Source organism: Camponotus vicinus, unplaced genomic scaffold (assembly GCF_025532165.1).
Source record: "Camponotus vicinus isolate PSW18456_S1 unplaced genomic scaffold, iyCamVici1.0 SCAF_8, whole genome shotgun sequence".
In the NCBI taxonomy this organism is placed as follows: Eukaryota; Metazoa; Arthropoda; class Insecta; order Hymenoptera; family Formicidae; genus Camponotus; species Camponotus vicinus.
In genome coordinates, this window is record NW_028141980.1 from 10,258,336 (window position 1) to 10,280,381 (window position 22,046).

At 44.3% G+C, this 22,046-nt stretch overlaps 1 protein-coding gene across 6 annotated transcripts in view; it reads left to right on the top strand.

Moving 5' to 3' along the window:
• Positions 1-22,046, top strand: part of Dac (dachshund family transcription factor) — a 178,058-nt gene that overhangs the window by 110,582 nt on the left and 45,430 nt on the right. For all 6 annotated transcript variants that reach the window (XM_083107154.1, XM_083107151.1, XM_083107149.1 and 3 more), the window contains 3 exons: positions 4,450-4,526; positions 6,552-6,722; positions 9,607-9,834. In XM_083107154.1, coding sequence (XP_082963280.1) covers positions 4,450-4,526; positions 6,552-6,722; positions 9,607-9,834 — 476 coding nt within the window. The remainder of the gene's footprint in view (positions 1-4,449; positions 4,527-6,551; positions 6,723-9,606; positions 9,835-22,046) is intronic.

Genomic DNA, 22,046 nt, shown 5'->3' on the forward strand with positions numbered 1-22,046 from the left:
TACACGAGTATCGTACAGCTCTCGTTGAGGATCGAATTAATATTTACGGGGGAAAAAATGTTCCTTGTTTTGGATTGCAAAGAATCCGCCGAAATTTTTAGATACACAATACGGAATAGTTTAGAAATGAGAAGAGACGAATATATTAATCATCTCGCACTTTTGACAGTACGAAATTAAAATTCAAATAATTATATCTTATAAATAAATGCGGCAGTGATTTTTCTCACAACTTGGAATTTTGAGATTGAATCGAAGAAAATCAGAAATTAATGTCGGAAAAAGTCAGACGTCTTATTTCACTTGCCCTATTGATGTTTGTGGAATGTCAGGCATCCGCTGATTGAATTCGGGAAGGGGCCTTCCACGGGTCGCGCGCAGTTTGATAAATGTTGTCCGTCTCTCGCGATATGCCGGATAATATCTGTAAGGATCTGGCAAGAGAGAGAATACGGAGGATCGGACTCCCGGCCCTTTTTGTCGGCGACGGCATCGTTTGTAATTCGAATCCATCGCCCTTCGCGCGAAGGAACCGGAGTTTCAACGCTTGTAGTACGTCAGCGAGGAATCTCCCGTCAGTAATTTATGGTCTCGCCACGTTCCCGAATTAAGTCCCCCATTTTTCCTCTCCGCCCTTACGTTTGTTTGAATTAGATCGCGCCCTCGCTAAATTGACGTGCATCGTGCCAACGCGAAATTATATCTATGAAACAAGAATTGATATAGATATAATTTAGTGAGATTTTTAGATTCTCTTACAATTGCAAGTATCCCTTTAAGATCGCGTTGCGTCTGCAACGAGGACACTCGTTACGAGAGAGTCGCGGAACCCCTTTCGCCTCGAATGTCACGGTCCTAAGGGTGGAATTTTCACTCCTGGACTCGCAAAAGCACGCGCTAAGGATCATGTTACGACCCTCCACGCAGATCCAGGTCGTTTATTATTTCGACTTGGTCGAAATATCTACGAGGAAACGACCCTCCTCGAGATGTACGGAGAGAAAATGTCGCGCCCTCCTACGAGATTAATTTTGTATAGAATTAAACACACGCGAAATCACTCGTATCAAGTTAGCATTAGATAATTACATATATATATATATATATATATATATATATATATATCTTTTAGCAATTTAGTTTAATTCAAAAGTTGCATGTGAATCATTTTAAAGTACCTTTTGATAATTTATTTTATACAAAGTGGACTGCAATTTTTTTCGGCGATTAAAATTTTCACGTCAGTTAGCGGCTCTGCAAAATTTTCGTCTCGTTCGCTCGATGGTTATGAATGTAACAGCGTGTCGACCGGCGTTACGACGTTCGGGCTTTACGTTACTCGATAACGGGATAAACGCGCGAATAATTGGGGATTCGCGATTTAGGTATAAAAAAAAATGTTTACACGCCGCGACATGCGACTACGCGTCGCGATAAAAATTCATCGGCGTATGTGAATGCCGGAACGCCGATGGCACGTGTATCGTTTATTAAAAAAGCTGTTGGACGGCCGCGCCGGATCGAAGAGCGCGGGGACATACCTTCGCCATTTTACAGAGGCCCTTTGTCGTGCCGAAATTACAATTGCTATCGTCATTATCGGATGCGTTATGCGCACGATGCGTTTGGGGTGGACGCGGAAATCCCACCCCATTGTTTGTCGCGCGTCCCGTTTTGATCGAAAACGTCAAAGCGGCTGAAAAAACATACATACGTCTCCCCGGAATTCCGACCGGAAAAATATGGCCGGGAGGAGAGAAGAGCATCGAGAGGAACCTCCGCGTTATCGGATTCAGCGATCTAATTTCGTCAAATAATATCAGGAATCGCAGCCGATCTTTCTTTCTCGGTCTTCGAAGCCTCGCCCGCCTTTAATGAACTCCCGCTGCTCGAAGCGGCCATTTCTGAACATCGGATGGGGAATCCCCGCAGAGCTCGTCATTACCGACGCAAAATTAAAGCTAAGGATACGGAAGGGTCCTGCGCGTTTTCGGCGCGCGGCTTATTAGTTTTGCGTGGGCGAGCGATTCGCGGCCGTGATCGTTTACGGAGGAATTAATTCTCGCGACGACGAATTTAATATAAATGCTGCCTCTCGCTTTTTCTCGTCGAAACGCCGGGGAAACGGTGGTTATCCTTCCCTCTCCTTCTCTCGCGTACGAGACGGCGCACCTCGAGGTAGAGAACCGCGATCGCTAATTATTCGGATATCGTCGAGAGATCCGCGAACGTAGGAGCGGTATTACGTGCGCATAATGAAACCCGCATTAACGCATTCGCGTACGCGGATACACGCCAACATGCACGTACATACGCGAAAATGCGCGGCGACGTCGAGCGTAATATTCGACTAATTACAAATTTAATAACCCCCGGGTTCGTTGCCGGTTATTGCGAGGCCGCGACGTCTAAATGAATCGACTCTGCGCGTTGCGTCTCTTCTTTCCACCCACGCGCTTCCGCCTGACGTTCTTCCCCACTCGCTACTTGACTACTTCCGAAGATTGTCGACGATTTTGTTGTCGGAAAAAGGGGGAATATGAAAGAGCGGGATACAAGACGCCACCGCCACTGTCTTGATAGACTCGCATTACCAATTAAAATTTTATTATCGTCGAAATTAAATTGTTATTCGAATTATTGCGGTGCCCGATGGCGACGTCGTGTCACTGCCATTATTATGTTGAAGAAGTATTCTTTTTTTTTTAGATTCTCTTCCTCGTCGGGAAATCTTTACATTTTGCGGCCTGTGCGAAACGCACACATAAAGCCGCTCTCCGTTTCCCTTAACACCGCCGTAACTTATCGCTCGTAGACACAGTATTTCTCTCCGGCTCTTTGAAAGCATTTTCTCATTAAAAAATTAAGGATAGAGAAGGGGGGAGGAAACAGGCGGGAGTGAAAAGGAGCAAAGCGGTTGCAGAGGGTCGAGGGGAGGGGGAGCGAGGGGGATCGAGTTCGCGGTGCAGAAACGAAGTATGGGGCTGAGACAGGAGGGTTTTGCGGCGGTGAGCAAGGGGCGGGGGCGAGGGTGGACGGAGGGGTCGGTAAGTGCTCTGCGGCTCCCAGATGCGCCCAATATTATGTTTAATGATATTAACTTCTTACTTAATGGTCCGCGGTTCGATTCGAGGTGCGAAAAAGGCGCCTCCCCCTCTCCGGACCACAACCCGTAGAAGCCGGAAAAAATATACCCGGGAGGATAATTTGGCGAGTCTCGAGTACGAGAGGAGAGAAAAGAGAAAGAGGCAAAAGGCGAAAAAGAATAAGAAAGAGTGGGAGAGAGAGAGAAAAAAAGGGAGAGAAAGCGATATAAGAGAAGCGTTCATACAATAGTAAAAGAGCATAATTATATGTGAGACGCATTTGTTTGTTCTCTCTCTTTCTTTTTCTTTACCCTATGCAATATAAAGCAATGACCTTTGCTATAAACCTCATGATAAAAGCTGCGGCATCGGCGGACATCCCCCTTTTTCTGCCGAGGGTCGCTCTCGCCCTCAACTCTTTACTCACGATTAAGGAATCCGCCCGCCTGTTCCTTAGCCAAAGGGCTTGTATCACGGAACTCACTTTTGTCACCCGAAAATTATTTTCTCTCTGCCGCGAAGTGATATTATTTCAGAGGAGTAGTCAAACGCTCATTAAACAGTATGACGGGGTTGATAATTTTTAATTATTCCATTAATCGCGATCTGTGGAAAATCTGCCGCAAGAATCGATCGTACCTTTCGTGGTGACGTTGAGGAAATTATACTAAAATTTTGTAAGAAGCTCTTATTTTGTTTATTCTTCATTTATCTCGGGTTTATGATGGTTTCTAAACCACCCGACTCTGTAATCCTTGCTCGCTTTTTAATGCGACATTGAGACAGAAATCTTAACGATTCTTGGTAAATCACGATGGACCCCGAGGGCACGAGTGCCAAACAATATAAAGCCAAGATTAAAAGTTTCTCGTGGCGCAGGAGCGTTAAAGCTCCGGCGTCGTATTAACGATGCTCGAGAGGAAATCGAAGTAAAATTTAAAGCGGAAAAACCGCGGAATTTCTGTGAAACACGCTTTACGAATTCGTTTCCACTGCGTTTGTTTGCAGACACTTTGTTTTGCAAATACGTTGGAATAAATTTCATCAACTTATTGTTGGCGACGTGAAAAATGAGATTCTTCTTTATGGCGCCTTTGTGGCGGATTAAATGAATGCGATGTCGCAGAGGACGAGGCGATTAAGAACGATACATGGTGTACGAGTGATACGACCGAGAAGCGTCGCGGTGTGCGAGACCGATACTTATCTTCCTACGCGGATCCCTTGCGTCCAGCGACTAGAATAATTATTTAATTAATACCCTACGTAGCGCGACGGAGTCCACCTCCGCGTTCGCTCGCTCGATTTAAATCCCCTCGGATTAATACGAAACCTTTCTTTTCTTTCTCTTTCTCTGTTACAGGCTCCGCGAGGAGAGAAGCGACAACGAGAGAGCGCTGGCTTTGGACCACAAACCCAGGGACCTCAGCTCGCACAATGGTAAGGTTGCACGAGTAAATCTCTCGATACCGCAGTTTAATCATAGCAATTCCTTCGTTTGCGTGAAAAATTAATTTTTTAGTTTTAATTGACGTACACAGAAAAAAAGGACACTCTTGTTTTGAAAATATATTTAGTTTTAACATGGAAATCTTGAAATGAGATTATATTGCGTTAATCAAAGAAAAATATAATTGCTTACTTGAATGAAGCCATTTTATATAGTTCAATCGAGAAAAATATATTCTTATGATTTAAGATTTAATTTTCTTGAAATGAAAAGAAACAATGTTAGATAGAAAATAACATTTTTAAATCAAAGATTATAAATTTCTTAAAGTAGAATTAAATAATTATATATTCTTGAGGTGACAAATTGCAATATTAAAATAAGACTATAATATTGTTGAAATTTAAAATTATTAAATTCTTCCAAGAAGATTATAAATTGTTGCGTATATACGAAACAATGAACGCGTTAGTTTAAGTATATAAGTTTTAATTTGACATTTATTTTTTTCTGTGTAATTATGTCAATTTTTATCATTTTGCATTTGTTGAAAATTTAATAATTCAACATCAACTAATAATTAATGCTTTTTAAATATCGATTTAATCAAACCGTATCGGTAAATTTCAAACATTTTAATTTCTTTGTTTAATTTTTATCAATTAATTAATATCAATATGCGTGAAGCAAAGAAAGTGTCTGCTTCGAAAGAATGCGACGAGTTATTCCATGGACGTTTCTTACGGGCTTATAATTTCCAATACCGTTTCTCGTATTCCTGTCTACCTGTCTCGTCGCGGCGCCTGTCACCTGGATTAAGTCGGTAACGCGAGATGCTTAATCGTCAGAGTTGTCAGAAAACGGTCGATCGACTCGAAGTCAAGCGGCGCAGAAAGATTTTTGACCACGACAGTCCGGCGCGGCGAGATCCGACAGAGTTGGATCGCGATCGTCCTTTTCTGTATTTCTCTACCTTTCTTTCCATCTGGCTTGTGTTTGTCCGCGGTCGAACGAAGATCCCATCCCGGGCGTTTAGGATCTCTGAGATTAAGTCCGATATCGGGTTACGCCCCGGCATGGTCCTTGTACCTCTTTTTCCGATTCCGTATAATATTATAATCCGTCCGATGGAATCCTTCTCTCTCTTTTTCCCTTCCGTGATAGACTCACCTACGCCAAAGATGACACATTTCAACGTTTACCAAATACATGCTTCGCATTTTTTAATCTGTCATATGTAATGTCAATTTATCGATTGATTATTTGCTATATTTTGATACAAACACACATGCAATTACATTTATGAGATCGATTCGCGCAAGAGACCCTTGTAGATGTGAACCTCCAGCGGCAGCTGAAGTGTGCGTAGGAGTCAATTTAACGCAAAAGATGTACGATTCATTAGATCGCGCGTTGGGAAGAGAGCCGAGAAAATCGCGACCCCTCTCTTTCAATGGCCAATGAGATACATGGAGCTTCGGGGCTCGTACATGAGCTGGTCTTTACTACCATATACATGTACACGTACTCGTTGGTGTAGCCGTGAGATCACGAGTGGCCCGAAGCAATGCGTCAGCGCCAACGACCGTTGCCCAAACAGTATCTATCTATGTCAGGATTAAAATACTAGGATATCAAATACGCGCGCGCGTTCGCTTAGGAAGGTCAGAGGAAGGAAAAAGGGATGCGCGGAAAGAGAAAGAGGTGGTCGGTCGCAACGGGATGGAAGGGAGGAAAGGGAGATTCGGAAAGTGGATAGTCCGCTTGTTCTCGTCTAAACGGGGATGCGCGGCGGCAAATAAAATCCATCAACTTGTCAGTCCGGTCGATGGACGCGCATCTCGTTCTTCGTGACCGAACGTTCCTCGAGAAAGATTGACGTCGCTTTCCAGCGTTATTGTGCTGGACACAAATACGGACAATGTCACTGCGAGTCTGATATTGATCGTATATTTTATATACTTATTAAATACAAATTGTCATTTGATTAATTTGAGCGATATCTATGTTTTCAGGCTCCTCAAACGGTCACAGCCCGGTTCTAAATCTCTCCAAGACAGTGGGAAGCGGAAGTGTGGGCGAGCAATCCGGAAGCGAGGCGGGCGCGTCGCACCGTTCTCAAGATGACGAGGAGGAGGACGATAATCTATCGGAGGACCTGGAGGATGACAACGAAAAGGACGAGGGTACGTTTTTAATTTTATTCGGAGAGAGGAACGATTCATTCGCGAAGCGTGACAGCAACGCAATCCGCGTTGCCAGATACATTATATCTCTGATAAAGCGACGGGCTCGAAGGAGATTGTTCGCCTCGCAATCAATTAAAACGCGTTCTCTCGCTTTTGACGTTCGACGAAAGTCGAAAGGACGATTTCGACTCGAAAAACAGAAGAGGAAAGAAAAAGAGAAGGAGAGGAGATTCATGCTTGTGAAATAATTATATCGATTTTGCCGGACACGCCGCGTTTAAAGACGAGTTCTTCTAGACGGCTGGCGGGTCAGGCCCTCTCATCCATCATCTCTACCGAGAGAGCGCAAGGGACGCTTCGGGATTCGTCTTCCATCGTGCTCTGAGAAACACGTCGCAGCGGTTGCCAAGTCGCATGTAAATCGGAACGTCCTTAATTGCCTCGAATTAACGCGAGAAAATAATATTCAATAGAAAGATTATAGGTAATTATCGCTTCTCTTAATGAATTCGTCAGACGCGTCGCGTGTTTCGCGATGTGAAACCGTGATTTTCTTCAGCAGGGTTGTCTAAAATGCGCGGTATCCGCGCGAGAAGCGTCACTGTCGGCGCAAAGCGATCATTAGACTCGCATCTTCGGTATTTAGTTTCATTTTTTCTAATGAAAGATGGATCGAGAGATAGAATCTCCGTCCGAGCTTTGTCTCGCTATCTCACCTTGTTCCGACTCACCGAGGCATCATAATCGTTTTGATTTCTAATCGACTCAACCATTGTCGCGCCGGCATGTTAATTGGCCGGGCCAATTAATGAATCCGGAGGATCGCTTGTAAAGTCGCGTATCCGTTCCACGTACGTGAGATCGGTTCCACGAATGCGTTTCCTGCGGAAAGGAAAGAGGAGGGAACGCTCGAGAGAGGACGCGTTCGATCATCTCACGTTGTCTTAATTAATTTTGTTCCTTTAGAGCCGCGATTTAATGCATCGAGCGGTCGAATCGTTCAGAGAGAAAGCGATCTCACATTCGCGGGACCCGGTGATTTATCAACGAATCCGGGACATTGCGTTTTCGGGAGTCGTAAAATTCACAGAAACCGCAAAATTATTCGCCATTCTTCATGCTGCGAGGAGGCCGGTTGGCTGACAAGTGGATTGGAAGACATTGTGGCTCGCAAAATTACGGGATCCCGCGTATATCCCCCCCAAATTAGTGGACCCTTAAATTCCGCGAAAGGCGCGAGTTAGACGTATAAATTCCGCCGCAATTCGTGTACGACGAGGGCAGGGGGAGAGGGGAAGGGATCAAATCTGTGTCTCGCAGCGTGTCGTACGCAACATGGATACCTACCTACCTACGGTTTGCTCACGGATGATCTAAGTAGAACCCCATCGAACGCCCGTGGGAGTGTACACGCTCGTGGAATGCGGTTCTGATTTAATGAGACACTATCTCTCGCTCTCATTCTCGGAATCGGACTTGCCGAAATTTCTCCTCCGATTTTCTGCATCTGGCAATCCTCGGTCGAGCCCAGCCCGATCGTTCGCTTCGAGACAAATTGTTCCTTTCTCAAATCTCCTTGAGCGATACATCTTGACGACTTATTCGTGAATAATTTTCCGCCTTTTTCATCGCGGTGGTCCCACCGCCCCGTCGTCGAGAGAAAGAAATTCGAAGGGCAAAGGACAAATTTACGCGCCTTGGCGGTTCAAAGATTCCGAGAGACTCATTCCTTCTCTCCTGATAATTGTAATGGGCCGCCGCGAAAGATATAAGCGCTGAAAAAAAGGAGAGGAAATGAGGATCGAGGTTTTTAAGTGGACAGGGGGGACCGAGCAAAAGGAGAGGCGACGCGCTTCCCTATCAAAAGACGCCGGCCAACATCGAAGACGCGCGCCGGGCATTAAATCGGCCAATGGCAATAAGTAACCGCGATTGCCGAGTGGCGTTGTAGGTGCGCGCAGATAATTAAAAGACGATACAATAAACCACGTATCGCCAGCCGTAAAGCAGCCGGGCTGCTAAAGCCTACGGTGCGGGCCGGTCTGTTCCGCGAGCGATCACTTAAGTCTGGGGAACCCACGCAGACATCTTGTCTCACCGCCACTCTCTCTGGCCTCTTCGGCAATAACCATAAGGCATCCTTTATTCCGGCGCGATTCCGCCAGATCCTTCTCACTGATCTCAAGGTAGGGCGTGATCAATAGCAAAGTGTCAATGTTTCAAGCAGAGCTTTCCTTTATAAGCGTCCTGGTGGTCCAGTTTTTTTATCTACTCTCTCAGTTATCAAAAAAGACATATAATATATTGATTTGATTATAGGATATTTTAAGCTTGAAATTTTTATTTTACTCTAAATTTTTTAGAACGAAAAAATGTATCATCGTAGCTTGTAAGAATTTTAATTTTGCATGGCTAATCGAAGAGCTGTAAATTATATTGCAAAATCATCGATAATGATGTGTCGTTGTGTTTTTCGGTATTTCATAGTGAGATGCTAAACAGGCCGAGACGAGACTAATCGTCCGAGGAACGTGTAGCGTTCAATCGGTGAATTTAATTCGCCCGTGTTGATGTTAAATCAAAAAGTGGCGAAGGGTAACAAGTAGTCGTCGTGAGATTACGACTCCGAGACACGCACGCGGTATAAGTCTCGCACGTCGGGAGGGGTCGGACGTTGTTCGACGTTCGTTGCGGCGAATTTATCATTGACGTTTTGCTCTCGACAACGCTTAGCGAGGAAGGAATCTCACGCGAAATGAGCTCGACGCTTTTTACCGAATAGACGGCATTTATTTATCGCCGGCGAGGGTTTCCCGCAGCCAATCTCTCGTTCGCCAGAGATTCTTTGGATGAAAATGAGATGAGAAATCTTGCTTTTCAGATTTGTCGGACGTGCCGGAGAATCTGCCGTTGCCGGCACCGGGCTCGGAAAGTCCTCCCCAGGCCCTCAACTACTCGCAGATAGCCTCGGCGGCGGTCGCCGTGTCTCAGAGTGCCCAGGACCCCTCGGTCTCGAGTACGGAGACCCTGCTGAGGAATATCCAGGGCCTGCTCAAGGTCGCGGCCGACAACGCGAGGCAGCAGGAGAGGCAAATCAACTACGAGAAAGGTCAGTGGCAGGGCTTTCTTAAGACACTTGAGGGCGCTCTCCACAATTTCATTATCTTCCAGCTCTCCCAGAACCACATTAAGAGGCATTAGTCCCTGTCCCGTCGCCCCTCCTCCCCGAGCTCCTCTTCGCGCTCCCTGCTCTCTATTCCACAGCCTCATCTACCGCATCTCCTCCCCCTTACGCTTCAACTTTTGTCTTGCCTGCATCGCGCTAAGATGCTGAATGCGGGAACTGGAGATGATAATGTGCGTAATCTGGGGGAGCTGGACGTGAAAGCGAGACTCGCAGGATAAAAATGAAGACAAATATCGGTGAATGACGTATGGAATTTTGCTTTTTATCTTGATGTAAACTTTAGCGTACACGTCGTATATACTTGTTGCTTTTCCTCGCGCACAAAGTATTTTAATATCCGTACTAAAGTGTGTATAACGTAGGATGGTAATTCGAGATGCATATTATTACTGCGAAATTCTGAAATCAATAAAACGAGCATCTCCCCTTTGAGTGGCGAATCTCGAGAGTGATTCATGCAAATATTTTGTGCAAGAAGCGACATGAACCTCCCACCGATGAAATATCGCTCGTAAAAAAAGAAAAAAAAATAAATCTTGCGTTCGGCGCATCGCAAAGAGATATCGTTCGCGACTCGGGGGATAAATTTAAATGTCGTTGTCGCGTAGATAGAGTCTGTACCGTAGATTACGATGAACGTAGGCAAGAGCCATTAAGAACGAGTCGGTGCGGCGCGAGATGACGTGCAGCATACGACTTCTTTCTCATTAACGGCGCGTGATAAATAACGCCGGCGCTATTATTAAATATCCTCGTCGCGAGATCGTCTCAGAAAATTTCACACGAAAAAGGAGCGGGTACGACGCAAGAAACGACGCGTATAGAAATCGTCTCTCACGAGTCGAGGTTTCAAAGCCGTTGGAATTAATAACTTTATGATAAAAAAGAACAGAAAACAGAGATGTTTCAATGTATGTAAATCACCAAGTCATTTATTAGATATCGATCGAAAAATATCATCGCGATTTAATTGTAACGACGTTTGACAAAAAGTCGCATTGCGATATCCGGCGATCTCTGTATCTCTTATATGTCATTAGATATAAACGATTTGCCATTATAGCCGCTAATTGTTACTGCTAATGGTATGCGATAATTCTATTGTCTAAGCTTGGTTGCGAAACGTAAGGGACGAGGGATCGGCAATCGCTGATTCATGAACGTCTTATAATAATTATTAATATAATTATGGAGAAAAAGGAATATACGAATAAAATGACATGCAACGTGAGTGATTTTATAGCCGAACGATCGCAGTTTCTCGACGTAATATCGGCGAATCATGCGTAAAAAGAATGGAAAGAATAGTAAAGCTTGAGATGTTTTCACGCGAAATTCAGCTTTCGCGATATTTCGTCCGCGAACTGTCATCGATCGGCTATATCCGTTTCTATTTTCGCAACATGCCACCTTTGATCGTTATGAAGTCCCGTATTTATATCACAGTGCTGGATTATCTGTACATCTAGAGTCTCTGGGATATAAATGTCGTCTAGCATATAAACGTATATTAAATATAAATGACATTTAGTATTTTTCTAGATACACGCATAATACATATATATACTTTCTTTTAAAGTTATAATCCTTTGAAGCGACATTTTACATGTTATATCGCGAATGTGGAATAAAATTGCCACGTTTGGCGCCGAATGTAGTCTCCGAGGGGTTCCAAACTCGCACATGAATGACTCTCGGACCTGGCCGACGACGACATATCGCAATCTGCAACGGAAACGATGCACACAGACTCTCGATGTACACAGGCGTCCCTTATCTGCATTTTCGCAGGTTTTAAGTGGCGGATCCCCATAAACGAGCGTTCGATATCCAGCCGGAGTCGCGCGTCCGGAGCGGCGCGTTTAATAAATTCCGCGCGAAACGTAACCACGAGACTTTAATTACCCATTAGCCGATACAAAGTGTCATTTTCAGGGTCGTTAACTAATGTGTTTGCCGGCATTAACGTTAGGAATGCGTCGGGCATCGCGCCTTAAGCGGCTTCTCGTAGTTGCACGTATGCGTCGATTCATAGGGGAGTAGGGGTAGATTCCCGAGGGAAAAAAAGAGAGAGAGAGACACCATAAAAAGAAATCGACGATTCACTTCCCATGGCCGGTGGCCCCCTTCGCCAGCCTCGCGACTTAACGAACAGTCTTCGACGACTGTGTCTTTTTCGTGCACGACTCACTTGCATAATTCGTGCCTTCCTTTTGGCGACGATATCCCGCTAACGACATTGTGGATTCCCATTAAGTCACTGACACCTACGATCGACTCGTAATAAGAGAGAATCCTTAATATTATAAATTTATGACAGTGGATATATACATTTTTTGACAGTTTCCGATGTGATATATTGTCAGTATCACCAAGATGTTTCAACCGGTAGTCCTCGATTCATTCATTTCATCACACGATATCATCATCGGAAGACTTCCTTTCCTACTCCACGATAAGCACGCGGACTTTAATAAGAAGGGACGCGCTCGATCGGGCGGTCGAGGAATCGACTCGTGAGCACGTGAACGTTAACGAATTCATTTGGTGCACGTTGTGACATTAAGCTTGGAATGTACGGTGGTTATTGTTGATCGGATTCCACGCGCTCGACGCGGAGATCTCCACCAGCACGATCGACAGGCCGGTTGAGAAAAGGGAGGCTGAAGGGGGCGGATAAAGGGCGCTGCTGCGGTAGAGGAAGGGAAGAAAAAAAAAGCGTGTCGCGGCGGGTAACCAACGACGACGACGACGACGAGGAGGAGGAAGACGGTGGGACAGCGGGGGAAGTAATCGGAAAGAGAGTAAGAGAGGTCCGATTTAATACTCGAACGAGCAGCTCGTTTTACACCAGATGGTTTTACATACGGCCACTATCGTGTTACCAACCTTCAGCCGTATGGGTGCATTCGCATCTTCGTCGGCACCGAGATCCGGGCGCCTTGGTGCTCGCATCCTCGTGTACACGTATACACACGTACGTGCATCGCGTTTGCTCGTCGGTTTTAAACCAATCTGGTGGAGATGCCTGGAGATGAGAGAATATTGTCGATATTACTCGTCCTTTTTTCTTTTTTTTTTTATTAGCGACTCGATTGCTTCTATCGAGATACGGGATTGAGGACTGACTGTCGTCGTTGTTGCCCTAAAAAGAGCGAGATGCCATCGTGACTCTCTCGCAAGCATGTCGAAGATCTGAAAACGCTATTTACCCTCTCTCGTGCTTCGGCTCGAGTTTCGTAAACGTTAATGCACCGTGAGACACGTACGGAGATTTTTATTTATGCAACACGGGATGTTCGCAGCGCGAACACACAAAACACTCTCCGAAGATCGCGACAATCTCATTACGAAGACGCTCGTCACGCGTTATGCGTTTAATGTCGGCAGAGTAGCACGGGATTGAATGCTCGATTGAATAGGCTCGAAGGCAATCACACGATGATAATTTTCCAGATGAATGATTAAAAAGAGATCGTAAAAAGAGGCGGTTGATTTAATATTTTTCTCTCGATCGTATTCCATAATTTTTGTTAGAATTATAATCAAGCCTGTAGTCAATAGAAATTCTTCCGCAAAGCACTGTCTTGTGGTTCGACGCGCCGTTCCCCCTAATTGTAAAGGATAAAAAAAGACAATTGTGTCGATCCCGTCCGTTCTTATCAAAGATGCGCGCTATTCTCATTTATCGTTCAAATATTTGCTCGTTACTGGCGAGGCGAGTACACTCTCGGAGCCAAGATAGCGTTTCGTGAGAAGGAGAGGAGACCATCCCCCTCGCGCCGCCGGTAAGTTACATGCCGCACGAGGGACAATATGAGCCCGCCGAGAGATCCTGGCGAGGAGCCAGCAGCGAGGCTACCATCTTCGATCTTGGACGAGATAAGGGAAGCGTAGGAAGCGGGATTATGTGTGTCCGGCCCCACCGGTCCCCGGTTAAAGGGCTCCTCTCGAACGCGGAATATAAAGAGGGGATTGAGTTGTAGCCGCGAGTGGAGGATCTTATGTAGATTCCTTGTAGATCGTGCACCCGATTCGATCGCGATCGGCTCTGTGTGTCCGGTACCGGGTTAATTAAAATTGTAGGAGCCCCGCAACATCTCCTTCTCTCTCTCCCTCGCTCTCCGTCCATCCCATTCTTTGCCATTTTCCTCGGTCGCCGCGAGTAACGTCTCCCCGCTTTCTTTATATCCCTTTTGCGACCTTTTTTCCTCCACCTCCTTCCTCCTCGTCCTCGTTCCGTGCACCCCGGTGGCTGTTGAGCGCCGCAACCGCACCTCGCTACATAAAATCCTGCGATTTTTGGCCGTCGCTGCTTGGGAGGCTCCGCTCACGTGAAATCCTATTATCGCGAGCGACGGTGCGGCACGATGGAGGAGCAGGATGCGATCTCATACTACAGGGCTATCGAGCAAGGTACCCGCGTTACGAATGAAACGCGAATTACCCACGCCGCTGTCGTGGCACGTAAAGATACAAACGAGGCGAGATTGTCTTCCACGCTGATGGGAACTGCATTGCAATCGAGAGCCATTAGAGTCACGCAACCAAAGTCTTCAATCATAAATCCTCCTGATGATCTCTCGATATTGCCTTAAACTTGGAATATTTCAAAGTAAACATTGAGGGCTGTAAAAAAAATTATTAAATGTAAAATATATATTTCTCTGTCTTTTTCTTTTGTAAAGCACCGGAAGCTTCCCTGGCAAGTGTCTCTTCGTCTCTGATAAGACGGAGAGGGCGTAAATATTTCCAAGTGTAAACAGAAATATTGATAGAAACCTACTGTGGTGCTTTCGAGACGGTCGAGCCGATGGTTACCTCCTCTCGACTCGCGGTTGAATGCAGGCTGATTGATTTATGCTTAACCCTGCCAACCGGCGACCCTCCTACCCTTCTCGCTTCCTCGTGCACGGAGGGATACGTTAGCTTAACCGAAGCTATCTCTATATCGCACGGCGAGCAGCCATTATCGCGTAAACTATGTACGCATACGTGTATCAACGGCACGCTTGTTTTTTTCCTCCCTTCATACTTTTTTTCTTTTTCTCTTTTTCTCTTTTTCTCTCTTTCTCTTTTTTGCTCTCTTTATCTCTTCTTATCTTGTATATGAATCAATAAGCGATCGAGCATTTTTATTGTTGCTTGTTGTTCTTTCTCTTGCACTTGTTACAAAATTAATTTTAATTAATTAATAAAATCTTTTCGCGCCGTAAATGGTTGTCGTGTAATAAACATAAATCGGAAAGCGCAAAAAATGATTACGCAGTTCGATAAAGCTGGAAATCGCCGCTTTTACGGCATCTCGGCGACTTTTATTGGCGTCGACTGTTTGCTTTAATTAACGCCGGTATTGTCTTAGATTTAATTAAGAATGAAATCGATTTATTGACCTCCGTCGCGTGTTCTCTCTCGGTCGTAGAACATCTCGGGGAATCGTTATATGGTGGCGCTTAGCGGGCATCTTTATTGTCCTGTGAGAGAGACGAGGAGAGATGCATTGCTGATCTTCTCTCAGGCAAAACGCGGAGGAGGATAGAAAACAAAAGGAGCACTCGCACATATATACAGTAAACAGTTTAGTTTTCAAATTTTAAACACTACGACGGCGTAAGAGATGCCGAGGAAGCTCGCAAGAGGCAAAGAATCGGCGAGCCTCTCTCTGAGTCATTAAATATTTTCCGCATGCATTACGTGTATTATATAGATATATATTTACACGCGTATCCGAGAAGAGCGTACGGTGCTAGACTAGAACAACTTCCTTTGCATACATCAATTACGCCTCTCGCGGTTCCCATTATTAGCCGTCTATAATTTATTACTTTCCACCTTAATAAGCATAATAGTTCCCATGCTATTCTTCGTGTAGCCGTAGTGATGACGAAACTCTTTCTAATGTATACATGTATAATTTAAGAGAAGATCTCGCATTTATACAAATACGCCCGCAAATGCTACGTCAAGCACGAACTCGTAGAAAATTTGATCTCTGACTTATTGTTAGAGACACTCGTTAAGATAGCGGATTTCCGACACATATAGTTGGATTACAAATATTTAATTATCTTCGAAGCGAGACCGAAATAGATTTCTGAGAATTTAAAAGGAATTTTGACACAAAAAGAAAAAAAAAGAGAACAACGTAAGGATGATTGTTTCGACGAGAGGGAATATTATTGCAAAATTGACCGACGAAATCGTAACTCTCGCTCCTCTTGTCCTGCATCCTCTTCAACTCCCACCTGACCGGGTGGTAACAGAATGGACGAGGAGGATGCTGCTTCTTGTTGCCGACCGATTCGATCGTGTATGCTTTTTGGGTATCCTCGGAACTATCCTCCCGGTGCGCGTGACACGAACCTCCGCATCTGTGCTTATAACTCAGAAGCCTGGCTTTAACATCGACTACAAATTGTCGAGGAATGCCTCAACCACTTATTGTACATTCCTTAATTCTTCGCGTATTTTTCATCTATTATCAATCATAATTTAATTTCACGAGATTGGTAGCATTTTATCACATTTTTTTCATTAAAACATTATAATAAAGTTAATTATATGAAGCAATTGTCTAAAAAAATTAAATATTTTCTGATAATGAGTTGACATTGTTTCTTTATCGAAATCTCGCAAATTCGTTATTGAGCAAACATCGAGTTTCCAATGCCCAGAAAAGCATCTTTAATGAGACTTCTTGGCGCCCAGGTCGCAATAGGCTTCGTTGTTACCCGTAAATCGACGAACGCACAAAGAACAGCACATGTTCGTGAGAAAGGTATGAGCAGAAGGTATGGGAGAGAGAGGAAAGTACGACTGTAAAAAATTTCAAGGAACAATACAATGTCGCCGGTCGTGGATGTCGATACGTTCCCACCCGGGGAAGCGAGCTGTGGAGAACGTGGTGGATTGTCAATTAAAGAAACAGGAGCAGGAAACCGTGCTCCGTATTCTCAGCATAAGCCACCAACGCAAAAAAGCATCGAGATGGGGCAGGAAGGGCGAAAACGGAGAATAAACGATCTGCGGTCTGAAACCGTGCACCACTGCGAGAAACCGCTCCAGACGTGCCTGAAACGAGCTTGAAAGGTGTAGAAGAGAGAGAAGGAAGGAGGAGGTGGAAGGGGGTCGTAGCAAGGAAGAAGCGGAGAGAAACCGAGAGAGGAAAGAATTTAAGAGAGAAGGGGCCTAGCGCTAGTCAGGCTAATAAATTATGCTTAACACGGAGAACAACTAGTTGATTATTTATTTAACAATAAAAGGACATCGCGCCGGCTCCTCTCGTCCTCGGATCGGCTCGGCTTCTTCTTGCAAATAAGTCTCGACTCCACCGCGTTCGTTTCGCCACGGATATTTGTGTGTCTGTCCAGCGGGGATATAATTTCATTTTAATGACGTCCTAAATAATAATAAATTCGATCTCTTCTGGAAGAGATAGGATAAAGAGTTGGAGCTTCTTTTCGATATGTGTTGGTGAATCTGTCAATAGTAACGTTAAGTGTTTTATCGATGAATTTATGGAGAAAAATTGCGTTGATTTTAACGAGCAGATTGAATCATTCGCGTTATAAATGATCATTTTTCTCGATTCGCAATCTCGGAAGAGATCTCACCTCTTGGAGAGGAAAGATCCGAGACGCAACGATAAACCGCGACGTTATCTCGGTGGAGGTGTCACTTAAATTCTCGACTTAATGATCGCGGAGACATCGATCCCGGCGCTCGATTGTCACATGGCCGCCATCTTGCATTTACAATGTCTTGGAATTAAGTAACAAATTTTCATCGCGAGAAAACGATCGAGAAGAGATTCTTCCTGCGGAAAGAAATCTTTGTCTCCGGTAATTTGGCATCGACGACGATTATAAACCGAAAATTTACGACGTCTCTTAGACCTGGAGAAGACGAGGTACGAGCCTCCTTCTCTCTCTTTCTCTCTCTTCTTGTTTCTCTTCGCCTAGTCCGACGACTTTGTTTCACCGTGTGGTGGATTTTATCGCTGTCGGTGTTTAAGTGTCATCGTGAGGAGAAGGAGAAGGAAGAGGAGGCCCTCGTGGAAACAGAGAGCGCGACACGTTTCTCCCTCGTCTTCCCTTCTCGGAACCGTCCCGATTCCGCGCGATAACGATCGAAATTAATTACGCTCCCGGTGGCGTAATTTCACTGTAATTCTGGCGTACACGCACGCATCGCGTATTATCGCAATTTTCGTACATATTTCGTAATCAGACGGTCGCACGGGATCGCCGCGCGGCCGGTGATGATCAATTAATTCGCCGCGTTTTCCGCGGAATTAAATTAAAACCGCTTCCGGATCGAGCTCGCAGATAAGAGATCTCCGCCTGCGAGACAGAAAAAAATTAATTATAAGGAAAACGTCGCGACGCCAATATCGACGTGCGGCGCGACGCTGACAATAAAACGAAGGCGCGGCGACGACAGCAACGACAACGAGGAAGAAGACGAGGCGAGCCGGACACAGGACCGAGATAAAAAGGAACTTGACCTACCGCAGTTTTAACTACCGTTCAATTATACAGTTTGCTTTCGGGTCGTTGCGCGGTTGAATAAAGCGTGTAATTTACCGGCAATAAAAGGGCAGTAGTAACGGCCGCGCGTGAGAGAAATACAAAGAGAGGAGGGAACATTGGATACGTGTGTGTGTGTGTCGTTAACGACATCGTTTATTGCCGCGAGGAACGAATATTTTGTTGCAGCTCGACGGCGATGCCGCTTCGATTCGCGACGCGAAGCACGCGAGGGCACCCTTTATTGCCATCAACTTTAGATAAAAGTACGATATAAAAAAAGGAGACAAGACAGAGATGAGGAGGGAATGAGAGAGAGAACTTTTCGAGACCTTTTGAGCGCTTTGAGATTATCGCGACGCGGGAAAATATCGTCGGGCGCCTCTTTTTCCACGCCACGTGATAATTGGATTTCGAAACGACGCTTCCCCTCGTCAGCTAATGCGTATAATCGCGGATAACGGGTGCGGTAATCCGCACCTACGACGCTAATTTTCTCGCGCGACATCAGCGAAGGATTAGACGACGAGACGCGAACTTGAACGGTAACGAAACAATAGAGAGAGAGAGAGAGAGGAAGAGCGCGTGCATTAGCTTGTATCTTCTCCCCCGCATCTCTTTTTTTACTCACTTATACACATTTAATTAAAATTTAATTAGTTTTTTTCCTACGAGTGCCTTTTTCATCGAGCAATGTATCAGTTTCATCTTTAGCCGTGAGTGCATTTATACTCGAATCGGCTCGCTGACATACATAATTGACTGCGCATCCAAAAGAATATATAACTTCCGACTGTTCATGTTCATAAAGATGGTATCGGCGCGTAGGTGCTGAGCCACTCGTTGATGTCTTATTACATCGGACGGTTATTTACGATCGTACGCCGAAAGAAAGGTAGGACGTGGAACTAAAATGAAGGGATCGCTGACCATCACTGACGAGAACCAAATCCCTTCAACGTCTTTTCATCGCACGATGCAAACTATGATATATGTGTATCGATTCTTATCATTTTCCCATTTTATTAATTAATCACTGATTAATTCCCATTTTTTAGAGAAAAAAAATACTTTATACTCTTTGGCAAAGTAAACAATCTTACTGCGATATTCTGAATTAATCTTAGGTTATCTATCTCTCTTTCTAAATTAGAATCATATTTAATATATGTGCCGATAAAGAGACGGATTCAAGTTAAATGTGCTATTGTACGCCGAAAGAAAGGTAGGATGTGGAACCAAAATAAAGGGACCACTCATTGACGAGAACTAAATCTCTTCGACGTCTATGTGTATCGATTCTTATCATTTTCCTGTTTCATTAATTATTCACTAATTAATTCCCATTTTTTAAAGAAAAAAATACTTTATATTCTTTGGCGGAGTAAACAATCTTACTGCGATATTCTGAATTAATCTTAGGTTATCTATCTCTCTTTCTAAATTAGAGTCATATTTAACATATCTGCCGATAAAGAGACACGGTTTCAAATTAAATGTGCCATCGGATGTCAATAAAATTAATAACGCGAAACTGCGATATATAATTTCGATTTACACCTGCGTCGCATGTGTAATGTACGGAGGCACTTTTAATGTCACGTTGAATGGCCGCGCACATTTATATCGACGTTTTAAGCGACGCGTTCGCATCCGAAAGACGTTGCGAGGAATCGTCCTCGTGCGTTTGTTTTTCTCGTGTCAGACCAGCCCTGCGCAACCTGTCGAGATAACGAGCGGGCAGTTCTCGGCGCGATGCAACGACAATCTTAATGATAATTTTATACCGGGAATTATTGCCCGGTCGTAATAAGCAGATACTCTTCTTCTCTCTCTTTCTGTTTCTCTCTTTCTCGAATACAAGGCGCGCCTCGAAGCGTCGCCGTTTCGCGTCTCCGTCGTGCTCATAATTCGAACGTGTTGCGAAGATGAAGATAGCCGGAGCGAATTCATTAAAACGATTGTTAATTACGGTCTCGAGTGACACGCGGGTGAGGGCCCGGGGGAAGGAAACAGAGCAGCTGCCTCTCGGAGGCGAGGTGGTTCCCGCGATTTTACAACTCGTGCCGTTTCCGGCGCACGCGATGATTGTCGGACGAGCGTGCGTCAAATCAATAAAATACAAGTATTAAGAAGGAGTCGTTTCGAGATCCTCGTTTCGCGAGCCTTTCGTATAAATCGGTGCGTTGTTATCAAGGGAAATCTGATTAAATTGTAATAATTACGCGATAATTAAGCGGCGCGGAAGAAAGCGAAAGTAAGCGAAACCCCTCGGTAAAGGATATCTTTATAAGTCGTTAAGGAATTATATTATTATTCGATAAACTTTGTATGCGAGAGAAAATCTCTCTCGTTCCCACCGGGGCACCAAAGGTTTTACGATCGCGAGCCATTAATGTCTCGCTGCCCATAGCACACACATATAGTGGACAGACAGTCGTAATAATGATAAAGATCCAGCTACGAGCCAGCCTCTCGTTGTAGGAAAGAGCGAAAGGTGAACGCGAAAACGGCCAGTGGCTTTCGCAATTGCCAGATTGTATTCATCGGAGCGATATGCAAATTTTCTTCACCTTTGATTCCCTCCCAACTTTGTCGATCCAGCTTGAGAATTAATACCGTTTGCGGTTGCCAAAGAATCGAAAGCACATGTATCGAGTGAATTACTTGGGACTCTTTCTAAAGGAATCCTTCATCTTTTCTTACTCACGCATACCAAATTATATCCTTGTATAATTTTCAAAGATAAACTACTCATGAAATATTGTCACATGCTAAGTTATTCAAGGGACCAGCTCTTGTTTCAGTTCGTAACTAAACACTCGTTGACATTATCGGTCTAATATCAACACGGTTCTTGGATCGATAAAGTCCTTGAAGTCCTTGTTCTCGCGTGTAACTCGAATGTGCAATAATTCCAATGGATATCCCGTAGGATCTATCTTCGAAGGAGGGCGAGAACGGGATTATCTCGAAACGCGAAAATGCTCTTCGGCATATCTTCGAGTGAGAGTTTGGCCAGGCAGAACCTTAGGCATCGGGATATGTCGTACCCAGGACGAGATATCGATTATTGCGCGCATCGGCACGTCTGTAAGAGTTAATGGAAATCATTTAAATTTTTTTACATTTCTCGTCAGATTTGCAGACTTTGTCTTTTTATTTTTATCAAAAAATTAATTTTATTATTAAATTGATTTTTTCTAAATTTAAATAGAGTGAGAAAATGTATTATTAATATTATTTTATTACGTTAGAAATATTTACGTTGAAAATAAGGAAATATTGCATTAAATGTATTATTAATATTAATATTATTTTATTACGTTAGATTGAAAATCACATGTCAGGGGAAAACACATGTAGAGGAAAAAAGATTTTTTCATTTTCGAAATTATGTAGTAAACAGGATAAATTTTATTCCTTCACATATATTATCACATGTGTAAGCACGATGCGATAAGTTGACGCATTCTGAGCAAAGTCCTGTGATAAATCAATTCATCAATTATCCCGACTTAAAAAGAAAGATACATTTTAGGATAATCTTTCTTTGAGCAATCCTCGGGAAGCAATAAATCGTGAAGCAAAACCGATTTACTCGGC